The following is a 17,105-nucleotide window of genomic DNA, read 5'->3' as shown; positions in this document are numbered from 1 at the left end:
TACTAGTTTGTGGTTGATGGGTCTGCTCATCCAGACAGACCAGGGTTGATCATCTGCTACTACGTAACTTAACGTAAGCTATATATTATGAGCGGCGGGACTGTACTGACTCTTGCCGTGACCCAGGGTGCGCAGACACCGGCCAGGAAGACGCCGTGGATAGGGCCCATTAGGGAGCCGGAGACGCTATTGATGACGTGAAAGATGTTGCCCAGCTCACCCGCAGCCATACCCACCAGCATGCTGCCTGTGCCGACAACACCTGCTGAAGCCATAATAGACATTGTTCAGAGTGACATCATAACCATCCACACAAATAAGTACAGTACTAGAAAACAAAAAATTGCCTCTAAAATGATTGTTAAGAAGTAGGAATGGCAAAAGTACACAGATAAGAGATGAAAATAGCACAGAAACAAGAAAGCATTCAGGATGGGAGGATATCTAGAAACCCATTCCCATTACCACATTCCACCAGCTACAAGTTTGTGGCCAAAGTGTGGAATGCAGTAATGGGTATAGGTCTCCAAATCTCCCATCCTGAATGCTGTCTTGTTCCTGTACTTTTTTTCATCTCTTATCTGTGCAGTTCTGTCATGCCTACCTCATAACAATCATTTTAGAAGAAAATTTTAATTTTTTAAATAATTATCTCATCGTGGAAGTATAATTATGCATAAAGCAAGAGTTAGATATGGATTGTTACATGCACAGCATACTGAAAGAACAAAATGAGGATGAAAAGAAGTGTTCTGGTACGTTCTATAACAGAAAGCGGGCTATAGCTAATCAATATTGCACAAAATGGCGTACTTAAGGATGACCGCGACGCGGTTTTCAAGCTGTAACTCGCGAACCGTAGCCGGAATGCTTTTCTATATATGAAACGAAACATCCACACTTGACAGGCAGCGTTTTGGTATATATATAGGGTATAGCACGCCCGTAGGCCCTTTTATTTTGTAGTTATGACTGATGAAGAAAGAAAGAAAGAAAGAATGAACAAGATTGATGTCTTTGAGGTTCAATATTGCGATTCTTACGAAGGTTAGCAAGCTTGTGCGAGTAGTTTTGCACCTGAATAGCGAAAGTCTTTTAGTTCACAAGCTTACGAACAAGGTTTTGCGACTGGTTTCGCGCGAATGCTCCAATACCCTATGGTACAGGACGCCATTTTGAACCTGCACCGTTCCTACTTACGGAGAGTTACCGCACTCCGTGATCATATGCAGGAAGAAACACAGGAAATATATAAAGCTCTCTATTTTCCCTATTGCTTTGGACTGCACAGTCTCTCTGATGAGCTATGTGTAGTTTTTTTTTTTAATCAATTTTTGACTGCCTGCCAAATGCCGGGGGTTCATGGTCATTCAGCCAGTTATTTCATGTATTAAATTTATATTTTCCCATAGTTTAGAGAGAGAGAGAGAGAGAGAGAGAGAGAGAGAGAGAGAGAGAGAGAGAAGGTGGTCCTTATTAATAAGGGAGGAAAATTAATTTTAGAATATTTTCTTTGCTTGAATTGTAAATCGTGAGTTTAGAAGTAACCTCTTTGACACCAAATTTTAGCCGAATTGAATTACATTAACTGGTGCCGCATTTTACCAAAAGTTTGAGCCTAATAGGGAAAAATATTATTGTGATAATAATCTTTATTATTTGAAAACAGTGTTTGGTTTTGGCCTACTTCACAGGAGGCTACATTCTAGTAATACCTATATTGTTTTTTTTTTTTTTTTTTTTTTTTCAGGGATTTGCCTTTTGAGTTAATATTAAGCACTTATTTATTATGACTGAAGTGTAATTGTCAACGCCAGTGATGAAAAACAAGAACAAAACCAGGATTTGGCTTGTTGGTCAACCAAGTGAAAGATTACTTGGAAATAAGTTACCCTCTTGTGGAGAAGTGTTAGCGCGACTTTTCTATCTGACGCAAACAGAGACACGAACACTGAGGGATTCAGCATGTGTTCTGTTTGAGGAACTAGGGTGATTCTGGGAGATAGCTCGACTTGCTGTATCTGAGCCACTTAATCGTATCCCCAGAATTGTTTCTCTCTATAAAGAATCGAGAAAGATGGAGAAGAGTAAGAGCTGGAATACAGAAAGAGAGGAGAAGAAAAACAACTTCCAAGAATTACTTAAAATTGTATGTGTGTGTGTGTGTGTGTGTGTGTTTTACCCTTGTGTCACTGAACCCCGGGGTTATCCTTGTTAACATATACTATTAGTATTACTGCACAAGTAACTAACACAAGAGTTTGAGAGCAGTGGTTGCTGCAGTGGGTGACAAGTTTCTGAAGTATACAAAGTCCTTCAGGAAATCTTCCCATACCAGACACGCAATGGAGTTGGCATAGCTGGACAGCGAGCTGTTGAGAGAAAAGCCAGTTGTTAGTCACTTTACTGCTACAAGTTTCACTTAGTTAGAAAAAAAATGTTTACAGGTAAATTTGTACATCCTTGGCTTTTTTACTACGAAAAGTCGCTGTAAAGCTGAATAAAATCCTCTGGCTTTACCGTCGAGGGAAATTTGGATGTGTGTTTCACCTGTTCTCTTTATCCTTTCCTTTTTGCCATGTACTTGCCCTAAGTTCATAGAGGTTGGTATGTTTCTTTACCCACAGATGTTTCTCTTTGGTAGGATATATTAAGGAGGAAACTATGCTTTAACTGTTAAGTAGAAACAACGGAGAAGCAGGCGAACTTACTGTATTTCCGTGACTGTATCATGAATAAAACAGAAGTTCATAAGCCCTTAAGACGAGAGATTTTCTTTAAGCCGAAAGAAGTTATCTGGGAGTAGTAAAAATAAGGAAAAATTATCCTTAACATTTTCACTTCTTGAGGTTTTTCCTAAATGAATGAAATCATGTTATGAACACAGGTATATGAAAAGCGTGTTTATCAACCGCACACCTGTTTTAAGCCAACATAACCATCAACTGTCACAACAGTCACCCAACATAATCGATAGCCGGAATAAATCGACAGGAGATGGAAGTAGATGGTGGCGACCATCATCCACCCACATGATATAATGCTGCCTACATGATATAGTGCTGCCTACTTCTCCCTTCACTTTTATCTATTTTTCTGTGTCTGCCATCTTCCCTTCATCTATCGTATCATCATCATCATCATCATCATTATCATCATCATCATCCGGACCTCCTTTCCCTCCCTAGGGCAGGGTGAGGAGTTGCAACGTTACTTTTTATTAATCTTCATTCCACTTCATGTGATTCTGTTCTGAATGACATACCTAATGGTTTCCTGTAACCCAGGAAACCTTTTACAGTCCTGGGTGGTAACCATTTAACCAATTCACGGTGTACTGTGGAGACTAAGGAGCCCCACACTGCTGGGTGGAGTGATGCAAATGCGATGTCCATTCGGGAACAAGACTTCCATACTCCTCCCCGCGCCTCGCTGTGGCTAATCGCAGTCTACCACAACTTGGTTCATTGCACAAGATGGCCCTGCAGGTAGCGGTATCCTCCCTGCAGTTGTCGGGTCTGCTTGGTTACACAGACCAGGGTTACTCAACAACAGATACAGCAACCTTCGGAAGAACACCAGTAGAACCTTTCTGGCGTGAACTAGTAGGACTAAATTACATCCTTAGTCATTCCCATCAATTCAGGCATTATTACATCCATTCTTATATTGGAAATTATAGTCACTTTGCTTCACTTGGTGGAAATGAAACTTTCCCATAACGACCTTCTGTGCGAAGTTCGATTCAGTTTGTTCTCGCTTGATAAAATTTAACTACCTTTTTAGACAGTATAATATACAGAGTCGTGGTTATATCATATTTGATAAGCCTTAGTTAAGAGGCGGGCAAAAGTGTCCTGGATGGGATCCAGCACTTTGAAACAGGAGGGGGGAGAGATTCCCATCAGAATAAACACTGAATACATTTAAGCAAAACAGGCAATGAAAATGCAATTTTGTTTCACGTTTCTTCATAGGAGTGCAACAGAATAAACAAGTGGAAGTGCAATGAGGCATTTACTGCATGTGTTTTGGTAAATAGGCTTGTTCCTTGTTATCTGATCATTGTTTTGCTGACAGTTGGGCAGACGCACACTCCTCTACCTCCTCCCCCCCTTAATTTCTTTCCTGAGTGTCCTTGGTTACTAGTCAAATTTTTCCTCCAATCTCTGACAACACTTGGACATAAACTAAGCTGAAAGGGGCTGAAGATCTTTGTTCGCTTAAAGTAGTACTAGTTGTTGCTGTTGTTGTAGCCCCAGGATCATCTAAAACGTGAATTCAATGAACTTTTGGCATAAATTGCAATCATCTTGCGAACTCCATCCGCCTTTCAAGGGAAGTAGCTGAGGGACGTTTCAAATACAGGAAGTTGACCTTCCGAGGATCCTGATGTCACCACATGATGGCGCTCGTTAGAGTCATGTTCAGACTGATCACATCATTCATGGCCCTTTATTGACAGTTCATTTGTCAAGTTATCTTTAATTAATTGAAGAGGAGTAATTTGGCCTGTTCAAGATATTTAACCATTTCGTTACGGCGACGTCTTTTTGTATTTTATTCATGTTAACACCAGACGAAATAGTTCATTCTGAAGAGAGCATTTGCAGAGGCGGGATTAGAAACAATCTCCACTAACCTTTTATAACACGATTTCACTCTCAAAACTGAAACAAATCTTGTGAAAATAGCAAAAAATAATTGAAAAATACGTCATTGCAATAGAGGGACTGATGTTCCTTCATGTTCATCAAGGTCATTCATGAACAATTAAGACCATTCAGAAGCAATGATACTCCTGTCATTTCATTTTGGCCAAATTATCTCTATCTTGAATACTGATATGTAACAAGAGATTAACAGAGAATATGATACTATTCGTGAAGTGCTGTGGGGGATAATGTAAAGCCGCAACAATGTCTTTTTCCTGCCTGTAAGCTACGTGAAAAATGCTGAAAGAGAACGAACGTCTGGGCCAAGTAACGTGAACGTAATTTGGGTCAACTGAAGTTCATCATGACCTCCCTGGGTCCATTCACATTATCTGGGTAAATTCAGGTCCTTCAGATGATGTAGAGGGACGCCTTCACGTGGAGGCACCGATATAACCAGGTAGAGGAGCTGCCCATTTATACAAACTTCTTTTCTATCCCCCGAAAGGGAGATAGTGGTCTGCAGGAAAAGGATAACTTCAACCTGCAGGCCACCATTCTCACATCGTAGTGAGCCTGGGCCCACAACAACAGTAACAACAGATCCATTCAGTGTCACTTTGGTTTCCGCAACAGAATCATATTGGGGGCATCACAAGATAATTTCATACCCTCAACTAAATAATCATTTTATTGTGGGTACCATAAAATAACTTTGACACATCATATGTTTACTTTGGTCAAACTAAGATAATACAGTAAAAGCCCCATGATTGACTTCAAAGGTCCGGATTATGCGAAGCTTCTGGCTGCATCTTGATACGAACCATGATGTAAAGAACTGTGAATAAACACTCAACACTCACCACCCTTAGCAGGTGATAAGTGCATATGTAATGCAGAGAAGCATTGCACATTTGTAATCGATGGTGTTTGGTTGGTCGAGTACTTTGTCCATTACGGTAAATCTACTTTGACTGTGTAGTTAGTCATAGTTGTTAGTGTTTTTAGGTATTAATGTACGATACTGATTTGTTTGTTAGGTTTCTCGATTTTAGGCGCTCTGATGAGGCTATTTTTTGTGTTCCTCTTGAGCACATCATGTTAAATAATAAAGTTGTTTTATTATAAAAATGTAAAAAAAAAAATACAAAATTGACTTAACTATCTTGGCTCCCGGGCAAGTGGATGATAAAAAAAAAAAAAAAAATCATTTCGCCACTCAGAGCATGACATCATCAGGGAGAGATCGTAACATCCGTTTTACAGTTGGCGTCTCTGAATAACTAAAGACGACGACGGCAACCATGATACAGCGAGGGCACCTCATACTACAAATTCTCCACGGCACGGTTTTTTGGCAGACCAACTTCTGTACTTCACTGACACCCATAGAACACAGTTTGAACTGTTCTGTTCTCATCTGGGGGAACTTCAGTTGCATGATTATATAGTCACAGCATATGACAGGAAACCAGACGAGGACAGGCATTCTTTCGTCCTAAGACCATGGACTTGAACACACACACACACACACACACACACACACACACACACACACACATAAATACATATACAAAGGTAAACATACGCTTTACTTTAAGCAGTTGAAGCACCTTAAGCTCCTGTCACACATACGCGACCCAAGGGCCGACCGCGACGAGACTCAAGGTCGTGTCCTAGTTGGCTCCCACGCCTCCCTACTGGCCCCGAATCTGCTCTGCTCATGACTGCCTAACGACCGTCATGACTGCCTCACGACCGGTCGTGACGTCCCCAAGAACGTGACAAGCTGACAAGGCGACCGGGAGGCAACAGAGCAACGAGTCTTCAAATTGGAAATTTAACTAATTTTTGTCAGCACGAACGTGACACTACCGCCCAAGAACACAAGACAACTGCGTGACGCATTTGGGGAATGCATCCCGACCCCCCCACAACACCCCTCCACGTCCCAACCCACGACTGACCCATCGGGCGGGGCATCACACCTAGACCATCAAAGACACCCAGCGAGGGGCGGGGCATCACACCTAGACCACCAATAACACCCAGTGCATCATCATGGACCTCTCTAGTGTCTAGTCAGTTAATGAGGGACATGCAGTCATAACGTTTTTTTTAGCATCACGACATGCAACGACTGCATCATGATGCATCCAAGTCAGCTAAGACTGCTTCACGACCGATGTACGACACTCCCGACTTTGAGCTAAGACTGCTTCACGACCGACATACGACACTCCCGACTGTGACGCAACTGTGACACGACTTTTGGCAAGTCGTGAGGTCCGACGAGTTGTCCCAGCGGCTCACGAGTGCCCGAAAGAGTCCGGGCTTTGTCGGCGAATCAAGGGACGATCGATAAAAAAAATGCGTTACGACTTTGAGTCGCGCCTTGGTTGGCCCTTGAGTCATTTGTGTGTGACAGGGGCTTTACTGAATCAGTTCTTCCTCATCCTGATAATCTGTTATATTTTTCTGTTGATTTCTGGGGTGGCAAATAAGCGGTTATTGTTAAATTTGTTTCCTCATTCTTTTTAGCAATGTGCCACTGTGTCAACTCTTGTTTTTTTCATCAGCGTAATGACGGTCATATATTCAAAGAACGTGACATCTGGTGCCACACTTATATGGTTACTGAGCAGAAGTGGGATGGTGGTACGAAACTCTATTAAAAAAAAATCTTCGCCAAAATCAGGATTTTCAAAGATCCAAACAACCTTTCCTCTCATATGTTAGGGGATCTTCGAGCCTTTACACTATAGTCTGGGCCATAATAAGGTACTTTAATTTTGGCCATCACAAGATAATCTCATTTAGGCAATAACAACAACATAAACTTTTTTTGGCAGTCAGATAATAAGTTTATACTGGACACCACAAGATGATTTTAACTGATTTAATATCTCTAATTGAGGGGATTTAAAATACTGAGTGATCCTGTTATTCAGCTTTCAATTTTATGTGTTGCGAGGATGGTTCAGGCTGTTTTTGTGAGAAGCAAAGGCTCTCTCACTGCTTCATGATATACCAAATAACCAGGCACTAAAAACCAGCCTACACATCGTGGCATTGTGCACCCTGGGTGAAGCACCTTTAGCTTCACCTAGGAGCCAAAAGTCCTCGTAATTTCCTGCACCTCACCATGTGAAGGGCCCTGGTGTGGCAGTTTCTACTATAATGGAACTCAGGATCCCTACATGATGTACATACTGCAGAGTACTGAGAGGACGGTCCCACAGGAGTGGTTGCCTACTTGTGGTCGGCGGGTCTGCTTGACCAGACATACCCACGTTAAGCAACAATAACAACTATAAGTAGCCAACCATGAAATCACTAAATGTATAAAAGCACACACTATAGTATATGGAAATGGTTATGGAAAATTGTGACTAAATCAAAACATACACTCATAATGCTGACTGGGCTGAGTTGTCCCGGCAACATGCAAGAAATGAGTTACGTAACAAATGGGTACAACCAACTAACCTTAGGACACCACCGTATATTGCAGCGACAAAAAGGCCAGGCAGCCCAGTCAAGTGAGCTAGCTTGTCCATCACCATGTAAGGGATGATCTGGTCGGGTTTGCCAATTCTGCCGGAGGTGAGGGGATCGCAGTCCTTGTAGGCAGCGAATGCAACGAGCCCGGAGAAGAAGATGAGCAGCCACAGCACCCAAATGCCCACCAGGAAGACCACAGTCAGTCTGTAATGAAATAGCTTCGAAGGTCAGATAGCCTAAGAATTAAATGATGTAGAGGGATTAGGGGGAGAGTATGCAACATTGGATGGTGAGTCGCAGGCCTTGGGGACAGCGATAGCAACTAGCCCAGAGAGGTAGATGGGCACCCACAACACCCATACACCCAACAGGAAGAACCTGGTGAGTCTGTGATGGGTCGTATTCTCCATTCTCGATAGTTTAAAAGGTTAGGTATCTGGAGATGTATATAAGGTGAAGAGTTATGGCTTGAGGGTATATAAGCAGTGAGTACTGTATATAGGTGGCAAACGCCAACGAGCATTAAAAGCACATGAGCTCCCACAGCACATACTTTCCCATCAGGAAGAACACAGTCAGTCTATAAAAAGTCATTTTCTCACTGTTTAAGGATATTTAGTAAGCGGAGGACTAAATGTGAGATAACGTGTGGATATAAGTAATGAGTTGCTGTCATTTTAGGCAGCAAATCCCACAAACCGGAAGAAGATGGGCATCCACAGAATTCACTAACCAGCCACGAAGAACACGGTCAGTTTGCAACAACAGTAGCTCATTTTCTCGTTAGGTCAAAAAGTTAAGTATTCGGAAACCTAATTGTTGTTGTTCTTGTACCCCAGGCTCATCTAAACGCCCAGCTTACTATTGGCAATCAACCACTTCACCCAAGCATTCTAACAGATATTTTAGTTAGGTGAGGCCCTTGAAATGAGTGTGTTTTGCAGTGGGGGTCTACATTACAGTGAAAGCAGAATGAATTGTCGGTGAGTAGTGTTTTGCGGATAAATGAAAGATGTGAAGTGACAAAATGAAAGGGTAACTTTTCGGGAAGGTGGTTTTGTGTGTGTGGTGTGTGTGTTCTTACCTAAAATCATATAGGAAAGAGTCAAGTTCGTATTGTCCCGCATATTAAACAATTTTTATCATACATACCCATAAATTTATGAATAGTTTTGGTACACACTATTTCATTTAGTAGTGCATTCCACTGTTCAAGTGCGCAATTTGGGAAACTGAATTTCCTTACTTCTTTGTCATCTCTCTTTTAATGCAGTTTTTTTGCAGTGTCCTCTTGGTGATGCCTCCCCATAGGTTATATGCTCATTGGTGTCTATTTTCTCTTTCCCTGAGATGCATTTATGTAGTGTACTCATGTTCCCTTTTTTCCTTCTTTCTTGTAATATTGGTAGGATCAGTTTTTCTACTCTTTCTTCATAGCTTAAATCCTTTAAGCTTGGTACCCATCTTGTAGCAGCCCTTTGTACTTATTAAATCTTATCTATGTGTATTTTTTAAGTGAGGATTCCAGTCTACTGATGCATATTCCAGGGTTGGTCTGATGAATGATGTTATCTTTCTCAGCAGGTGTTCGTGAATATATATATATATATATATATATATATATATATATATATATATATATATATATATATATATATATATATATATATATATATATTGTTACATAGCCTATGATTTCATCATCCTTTGTGTAATTCTAACGTACAGTATGCTGCATGTTTGATCACGAGCGTGTTCTACCTCATTCCCCCCTTCTACCCTTAAAGTAAAGTAAGTCGTTCTTTCTGTTGTTCAGAGCAGGATTGTCAACTCTTTGTCCCCATGGCTTCATTTGCGCGTCCTTCTTACAAGTTGTATCAAGCTCTGCCGGCCCCTATATAATGAGCTCAGTCTCTGCATTATGGCCACTTAGATCTACTCCTCATTTTGTTCACATCTCTGTCCTCCCCTGTACAGTTGTTATTGTGAGTGCTCAGGAAGTCTTCAACCATCTAGCAGCTGTGTAATTTGAGTATAAGTGTTATTACATTTTGTTCTTGTACTGTATAGCATAAGGTGTTGATTCGTAGGCCTAGTAAAGTTTTTGTGATTCATGTGTTTTGGGTGTCACCCCTTATTAATAATATTTTGTATCTGTAATAATATATCTTGCGTTAACTGAGCATTATCCAGTGTTTTCTCATTTTATCAGGGCTGACTTAGATAAATTTACTCATGCTAATTTCGTGTTAATAGAGGCTATTGCAGTTAACCATATATTTAACCTGTTTTTTGCCATTACATTATCCTTATGAGTCCTGAATGTTTTGTTGTTAGTTTGAGCATTAAACTTTAACTTGTAATTTTACCTAACTCTTTTGTTTTGAACCTGGAACTTTACGGGACAGTAGTGATTTTTAGTACTCTCACTTAAAGTGTACATTATCTTTCTCTGTTCCGTAACATAAATTTGGCGACCTCTTATCAGGATATTCAGGATATTATCATAAGGATATTGCTTGATATTTTGCGACTGTGATTTATTCATGATGTCTACTATTACTACACTTGATGAAGCCAAAGATTTTTTGTCAAATGTGCAATCAGTGTGTGATGTAGAAAACAGAACAAAGAATGAACTTAAGCTTGTTGCTCAACAATTGGGAATTGCAGTTCACTCTCATCATTCTAAAGATCAAATTGTTGGCATGATTAATAAAAGCTTGTTTAATGTAACTCCTCCAAATGAGCAAACACAGATTGAAATAGCTAAGTTACAGCTAGCTCTGCAGGAGGCTCGTGCTAAGGAAGCTGAGTTTCAGGCTCGTGCTAAGGAGGCGGAGTCTCAGGCTCGTATTCAGGAGGCTGAATTTCAGGCAAATGCTCGTATTCAGGAGGCACAGACACAGGCTCAGGCACAAATTGAACTAGCTAGGATTCAGGCAGACCATGAGTATCGCATGAAACAAGGTGGAACTGGATCATCTAGCTCTGATGATTTTGATGTGGCTAAAAATGTTAAACTTGTCCCTCCTTTTAATGAATCTGATTTAACAAAGTATTTTCAGTTGTTTGAGAGGGTAGCTACAGGTTTTAATTGACCCAAAAAATATTGGCCAGTACTCCTTCAAACTGTTCTCACCGGTAAAGCTCAAGTAACTTATGCATCTTTGCCTCAGGATCAATCTGATAATTATGATGTAGTTAAGAGCTTGATTCTTAAGGCCTATGAGCTTGTTCCTGAAGCCTATAGAGTATAATTTAGGACAACTTATAAGCAAGATAAGCAATCCCATGTTGAGTATGCAAAAATCAAAGAAGATCTGTTAGAGCAGTGGTTAAATTCTAAGAATGTGGATTCTGATTTTGACAAATTTAAGCAGATGATTTTGCTGCAGGACTTCAAAAGGTGTATTAATAAAGATGTAAGCCTATATCTTGATGAGAAAAGAATAGATAATTTGTCTGATGCTGCAGTTTTAGCTGATGAATATGTTCTCACTCACAAGAGATATTCTAAAGAAAAAGGGAAAGCTGAGAGTAAGTACGTTGCCTCTACTCAGAGTACAGGTAACAGGAAAAAGAATAAAGATGATGTTTCTCAGGAAGTAAATACCAGCTTCACCTCTAGATTTCAGAAAAGTAAATGTACTTATTGTAGTAAGCTTGGTCATAATACGGAGAAATGTTTCAGGAGACAGCGTGATGTGAACAAAAAGGAGTCTTTAAATATTCAGTCAATTGGTCTAGTGTCCACCCTTGAGAGTTCCCAGAATTCTTTAACTGAACCTGCTTTGAGGGGTAAATTAAATTCTCATGATGGAGGTCCTCTTTTGAGCAGTAACGTGGGTGACACTCTCAAGAGTTCATGTGCTAATTTCCTGTCTGAAGGTTTTGTCAATCTTCTGGACAGTAATGACAGGAAATCAATTAAAGTATATCGTGATACAGGTGCTTGCCAATCCCTTATGCTGACCAGTGTTCTAGGCTCTAATGTTAATTCCTCTGATGAAACTGTAATCTTACAAGGTGTAGGGAATAATGACTTCTCTGTCCCTCTGTGCAGAGTGAATTTAGAGTCTGGTTTTGTTAATGGTTCTGTTATGGTTGGGTTGGCTGAGACACTCCCAATGTCAGGTGTAACTTTCTTACTTGGAAATGATATTGGTGGAAGTCAAGTGTGTCCAGCTCCTCAGTTGTCTAGTGAGCCAGTGGCTGCGACCCAGGATGGTGATGTCCCTGATGTGTTCCCTGCATGTGCTGTCACTAGGGCTAAGTCTAAAGTTACTGGTAACTTAGAGGATAATGATGATGATGATGTTATCCTAGCTGACACTTTTCTTGCTAATTTGGACCACTCACCAGATGAGGCAGTACCCCGTAGTGTTGATAATTTGTCTCGTCAAGAGTTGGTTGAGTTGCAGGTTGCTGACCCTGAGTTGAAAGGTCTAGCTAACTCTGCTTGCAGTGAGGAAGAGTCAGCTGGTGCTTCTACTTGTTATTATATAAAGTCAGGAGTACTTATGAGGAAGTGGAGACCCCCAACAGCATCAGCCGACTGTGAATGGGAGGTTGTACATCAAGTTGTCATCCCTCGTGTTTGTAGGCAGGATATCATTAGAGTGGCTCATGATTCCAGTTTGGCAGGACACCTTTCAGTAAGGAAGACTGTGGTACGCATTTTGAAACACTTCTACTGGCCAGGTATCTTCAGGGATGTTTCCTGGTATTGTAAGTCTTGTCACACCTGTCAAGTTGTGGGGAAGTGTAATCAGACCGAAAAGGTTGCACCTCTAGTTCCCATTCCTCCTTTTGAGGCGCCTTTCACCCGTGTGTTGGTAGATATTGTGGGCCCTCTTCCTAAGACTTCTTCAGGATTTTCTTATGTGTTGACCCTGATTGATATGGCTACTCGTTATCCTGAAGCCATTCCACTTAGAAATATCTCAGCAAAGAACGTGGTTAAGGAAATGCTAGGGTTCTTCACAAAGTTTGGTCTGCCCAGGGAGGTACAGTCAGACCGGGGAAGTAATTTCATGTCAAATGTTTTCAAGCAGTCTCTGAAAGAGTTGGGCATCACCCAGATCACGTCTTGAGCTTACCATCCCCAGACCCAAGGAGCGTTGGAGAGATATCATCAAACACTCAAATCGATGCTCAAGAAATACTGTTTGGAACATCAGAAAGACTGGGATAAAGGTCTTCCATTTGTTGTATTTGCCACAAGAGAATCTCCAAATGAATCACTGGGCTTCTCACCTCTTGAACTACTGTTTGGCCATGAAGTAAGAGGACCCCTTAAGCTACTCAAGGAATGCTGGCTGTCGGAGGAAGATGACGTCAACCTGCTGGAGTATGTGATGAAGTTCAAAGAACGGCTGTCCACTGCTTTACAGCTGGCGAGAGAGAATTTAGGAGCTGCTCAGGAGAAGATGAAGACTTGGTATGATAAGAAGTCCAGGTTACGCCACTTTCAGCCAGAAGATCAGGTTTTGATTCTGCTACCGGTGCATGGGCAACCTCTTCAAGCCAAGTTTAGTGGTCCTTATTTCGTGGAGAAGAAACTCAGTGATGTCAACTATGTCATCGCCACACCAGATCGTAGAAAGAACAAGCAACTTTGTCACATCAACATGCTAAAGTTATATCACAGGCGGGACGAAAATAATCCAGTCTGCACTGTAGCTGTTCCACCCGAGTCTGCAAATGAAGTTCTCCCATGCAGCATGAGCCTGAATGATAGTTTGGGGAAGAATCCTGATATCATGAATGATCTCCAGACTAAGCTTTCTCATCTACCTCCCGAGGAAAGGCAGGAGCTTTCGGCATTACTGCAGGAGTACCCGCAAGTGTTCCGTGCTACTCCAGGAAGAACCACTGTGTTGATGCATGATGTCGTTGTTGGAGACGCAAAGCCAATTAAATTGCCTCCTTACCGTGTGAACCCAGTGAAAGTTCCTCTCATCAAGAAGGAGCTTGGCTACCTGTTGGACCACAAGATGATTGAGCCCTGTCAGAGCGAGTAGAGTTCTCCTGTCACTCTAGTCCCTGAGCCAGGTGGGTCACAGCGGCTTTGCATCGACTACAGACGTGTTAATCAGATAACCAAAACAGACACTTACCCTCTCCCTCGCGTTGAAGATTGCATAGACAAGATCGGGAAGGCTAGGTACATAAGTAAGTTTGATTTGTTAAAGGGATACTGGCAAGTACCTATGACTGAACGTGCTAGGGAGATCTCATGTTTTGTAACACTAGGAAAGACTTTTGCATGTTCTGTAATGCCATATGGTATGAAGAATGCACCAGCCACATTTCAGAAGCTCATGAATGTTGTAACAGAGGGTTTGGCAGGGTGTGTTGTTTATATTGATGATGTATTAATCATCAGTGACAAATGGAAAGATCACCTATGCCATGTCAGTAAATTTCTTGAGCATTTGGTTCAGGCTAATCTTGTAGCTAATTTATCAAAGTGTGAGTTTGGTCAAGCTAAAGTTCAGTACCTTGGGTATGTAATTGGTGATGGACATGTTGCACCACCAGCAGCTAAGGTTCAGGTTATAAGTGATCTTCCCAGACCTAAAAGTAGGAAAGAGCTACAAAGATTTTTGGGAATGGTAGGTTATTACAGGAGATTTGTTCTTAACTTTTCAATTCTTGTATCACCACTTACAGACCTACTGAAAAATGGAGTTAAATTTGTCTGGACCGATAACTGTGAATCCTCTTTCAGCAAACTTAAAGCTATCCTATTAAGTCAGCCAGTGCTCGCTACTCCAAATTTTGCTAAGCCTTTTAAGATGGCTGTTGACGCAAGTGATACAGGAGTTGCGGCTGTTTTGCTGCAAGAGGATGATCAGGGTATTGAACACCCTGTATCTTATTACAGTAAGAAGTTCACTCCACCTCAAAAGAACTACTCAACTATTGAGAGAGCTTTTGGCCTTGATTTTGAGTTTACAGCATTTTTCATTTTATTTGTGTTCTGGTTTTGACCCCATAGTCATTTATACCGATCATAACCCAGTGAAAATCCTTAGTAAGTTTAAAGATAAAAATCAGAGATTGACAAGATGGAGTCTACTTCTTCAGGAGTATTCATTAGACATACAACATGTCAAGGGGAAAGAAAATGTTATTGCAGATTGCTTATCTAGACTTTAGACAGATTGTTTTAGAGTAATAAGAAATTTCCTTTGTAAATTTATTTTTCTTTGTGGGGAGGTGTTACATAGCCTATGATTTCATCATTCTTTGTGTAATTCTAACGTACAGTATGCTGCATGTTTGATCACGAGCGTGTTCTACCCCACTCCCCCCTTCTACCCTTATAGTAAAGTAAGTCGTTCTTTCTGTTGTTCAGAGCAGGATTGTCAACTCTTTGTCCCCATGGCTTCATTTGCGCGTCCTTCTTACAAGTTGTATCAAGCTCTGCCGGCCCCTACATAATGAGCTCAGTCTCTGCATTATGGCCACTTAGATCTACTCCTCATTTTGTTCACATCTCTGTCCTCCCCTGTACAGTTGTTATTATTGTGAGTGCTCAGGAAGTCTCCAACCATCTAGCAGCTGTGTAATTTGAGTATAAGTGTTATTACATTTTGTTCTTGTACTGTATAGCATAAAGTGTTGATTCGTAGGCCTAGTAAAGTTTTCGTGATTCATGTGTTTTGGGTGTCAGCCCTTATTAACAATATTTTGTATCTGTAATAATATATCTTGCGTTAACTGAGCATTATCCAGTGTTTTCTCATTTTATCAGGGCTGACTTAGATAAATTTACTCATGCTAATTTCGTGTTAATAGAGGCTATTGCAGTTAACCATATATTTAACGTGTTTTTTGCCATTACATTATCCTTATGAGTCCTGAATGTTTTGTTGTTAGTTTGAGCATTAAACTTTAACTTGTAATTTTACCTAACTCTTTTGTTTTGAACCTGGAACTTTACGGGACAGTAGTGATTTTTAGTACTCTCACTTAAAGTGTACATTATCTTTCTCTGTTCCGTAACAATATATATATATATATGAATGCCATTCTCATATTAGCAAACAGTGTATGCATGATCCGTACCTTCTCATTTTTATGGTCAGCCAGAGATAGTCTGTTATTGATAACCACTCCTAGGCCCTTCTCATTTTCTGATATGTGTAAGGCTGAACTTCCTAGCCTATAATCCCAATCTTGTCTTTTTCCACTTTTACCAGTCTTAAATTACATGGCATTTGTCCACACTGAATTCCATTTGACATGTATTGTTCCATTCATTAAGTTTATTTAATTCTTCTTGTAGCTCTCTGCAGGAGTCTGTATTTGTAATTAACCTCTGTATGTTTGCATCATCAGCAAACCTATTTAGATAGCTTCCATTTCCAACGATCCTGTCTACATCATTTATATTGACTAAAAACATAATTGGTGCCAGCACTGAGCCCTGTGGAAATCCGTTAGTCCCCCCCCCCCATGGTGGGTAAGTTCCTCTTAGTCCTGTTCTCATTTCCCTTTTTCTTAGAAAATCAGGCATCTAACAGTACAGATTACCTTGGATTCCTCCTTGATGGTACAGTTTACATAAAAGTCGTTGGCGTGGTACTCTGTCAAATGCTTTCTTAAAATCCAAATAGATACTGTCCATCCATACTTCTCTTTTCTGTAGTGTTTCTGCAACTCTATCATAGTAGCTTATTAGATCGGTGACACATGATATTCATTTTCCAAAACCGAACTGTCTTTCTGTTATCATATTGTATTTTTCCAGATGGTTTACGCAAATAATTCTTATTAGCTTTTCTAGTACCTTGCCTACAACACTGGTCAGGGACGCTAGTCTGTAGATGTGTGGATTCTGTCTAATTCTTTTCTTGAATAGGGGAACGATGTTTGCTTTCTTCCAAATATCAGGTAGTTTACCTTGAGTTAAGGAATCGTTGAATTTTA

General features: G+C 40.7%; 1 protein-coding gene across 1 annotated transcript in view; it reads right to left on the bottom strand.

Moving 5' to 3' along the window:
- LOC145409338 (sodium-coupled monocarboxylate transporter 1-like) overlaps positions 1-17,105 on the bottom strand; it is a 125,413-nt gene that overhangs the window by 30,246 nt on the left and 78,062 nt on the right. The window contains exons 7-9 of the mRNA XM_080279809.1: positions 8,148-8,366; positions 2,254-2,372; positions 111-265 (exon numbers count right to left, since the gene is read on the bottom strand). Coding sequence (XP_080135935.1) covers positions 111-265; positions 2,254-2,372; positions 8,148-8,366 — 493 coding nt within the window. The remainder of the gene's footprint in view (positions 1-110; positions 266-2,253; positions 2,373-8,147; positions 8,367-17,105) is intronic.

The sequence above is a fragment of the Coenobita brevimanus genome, chromosome 80, assembly GCF_032717465.1.
Source record: "Coenobita brevimanus isolate Jiangsu-jjx chromosome 80, ASM3271746v2, whole genome shotgun sequence".
In the NCBI taxonomy this organism is placed as follows: Eukaryota; Metazoa; Arthropoda; class Malacostraca; order Decapoda; family Coenobitidae; genus Coenobita; species Coenobita brevimanus.
The sequence above is the reverse complement of the archived record's forward strand: the minus strand, read 5'-3'. Positions and strand labels throughout refer to the sequence as shown.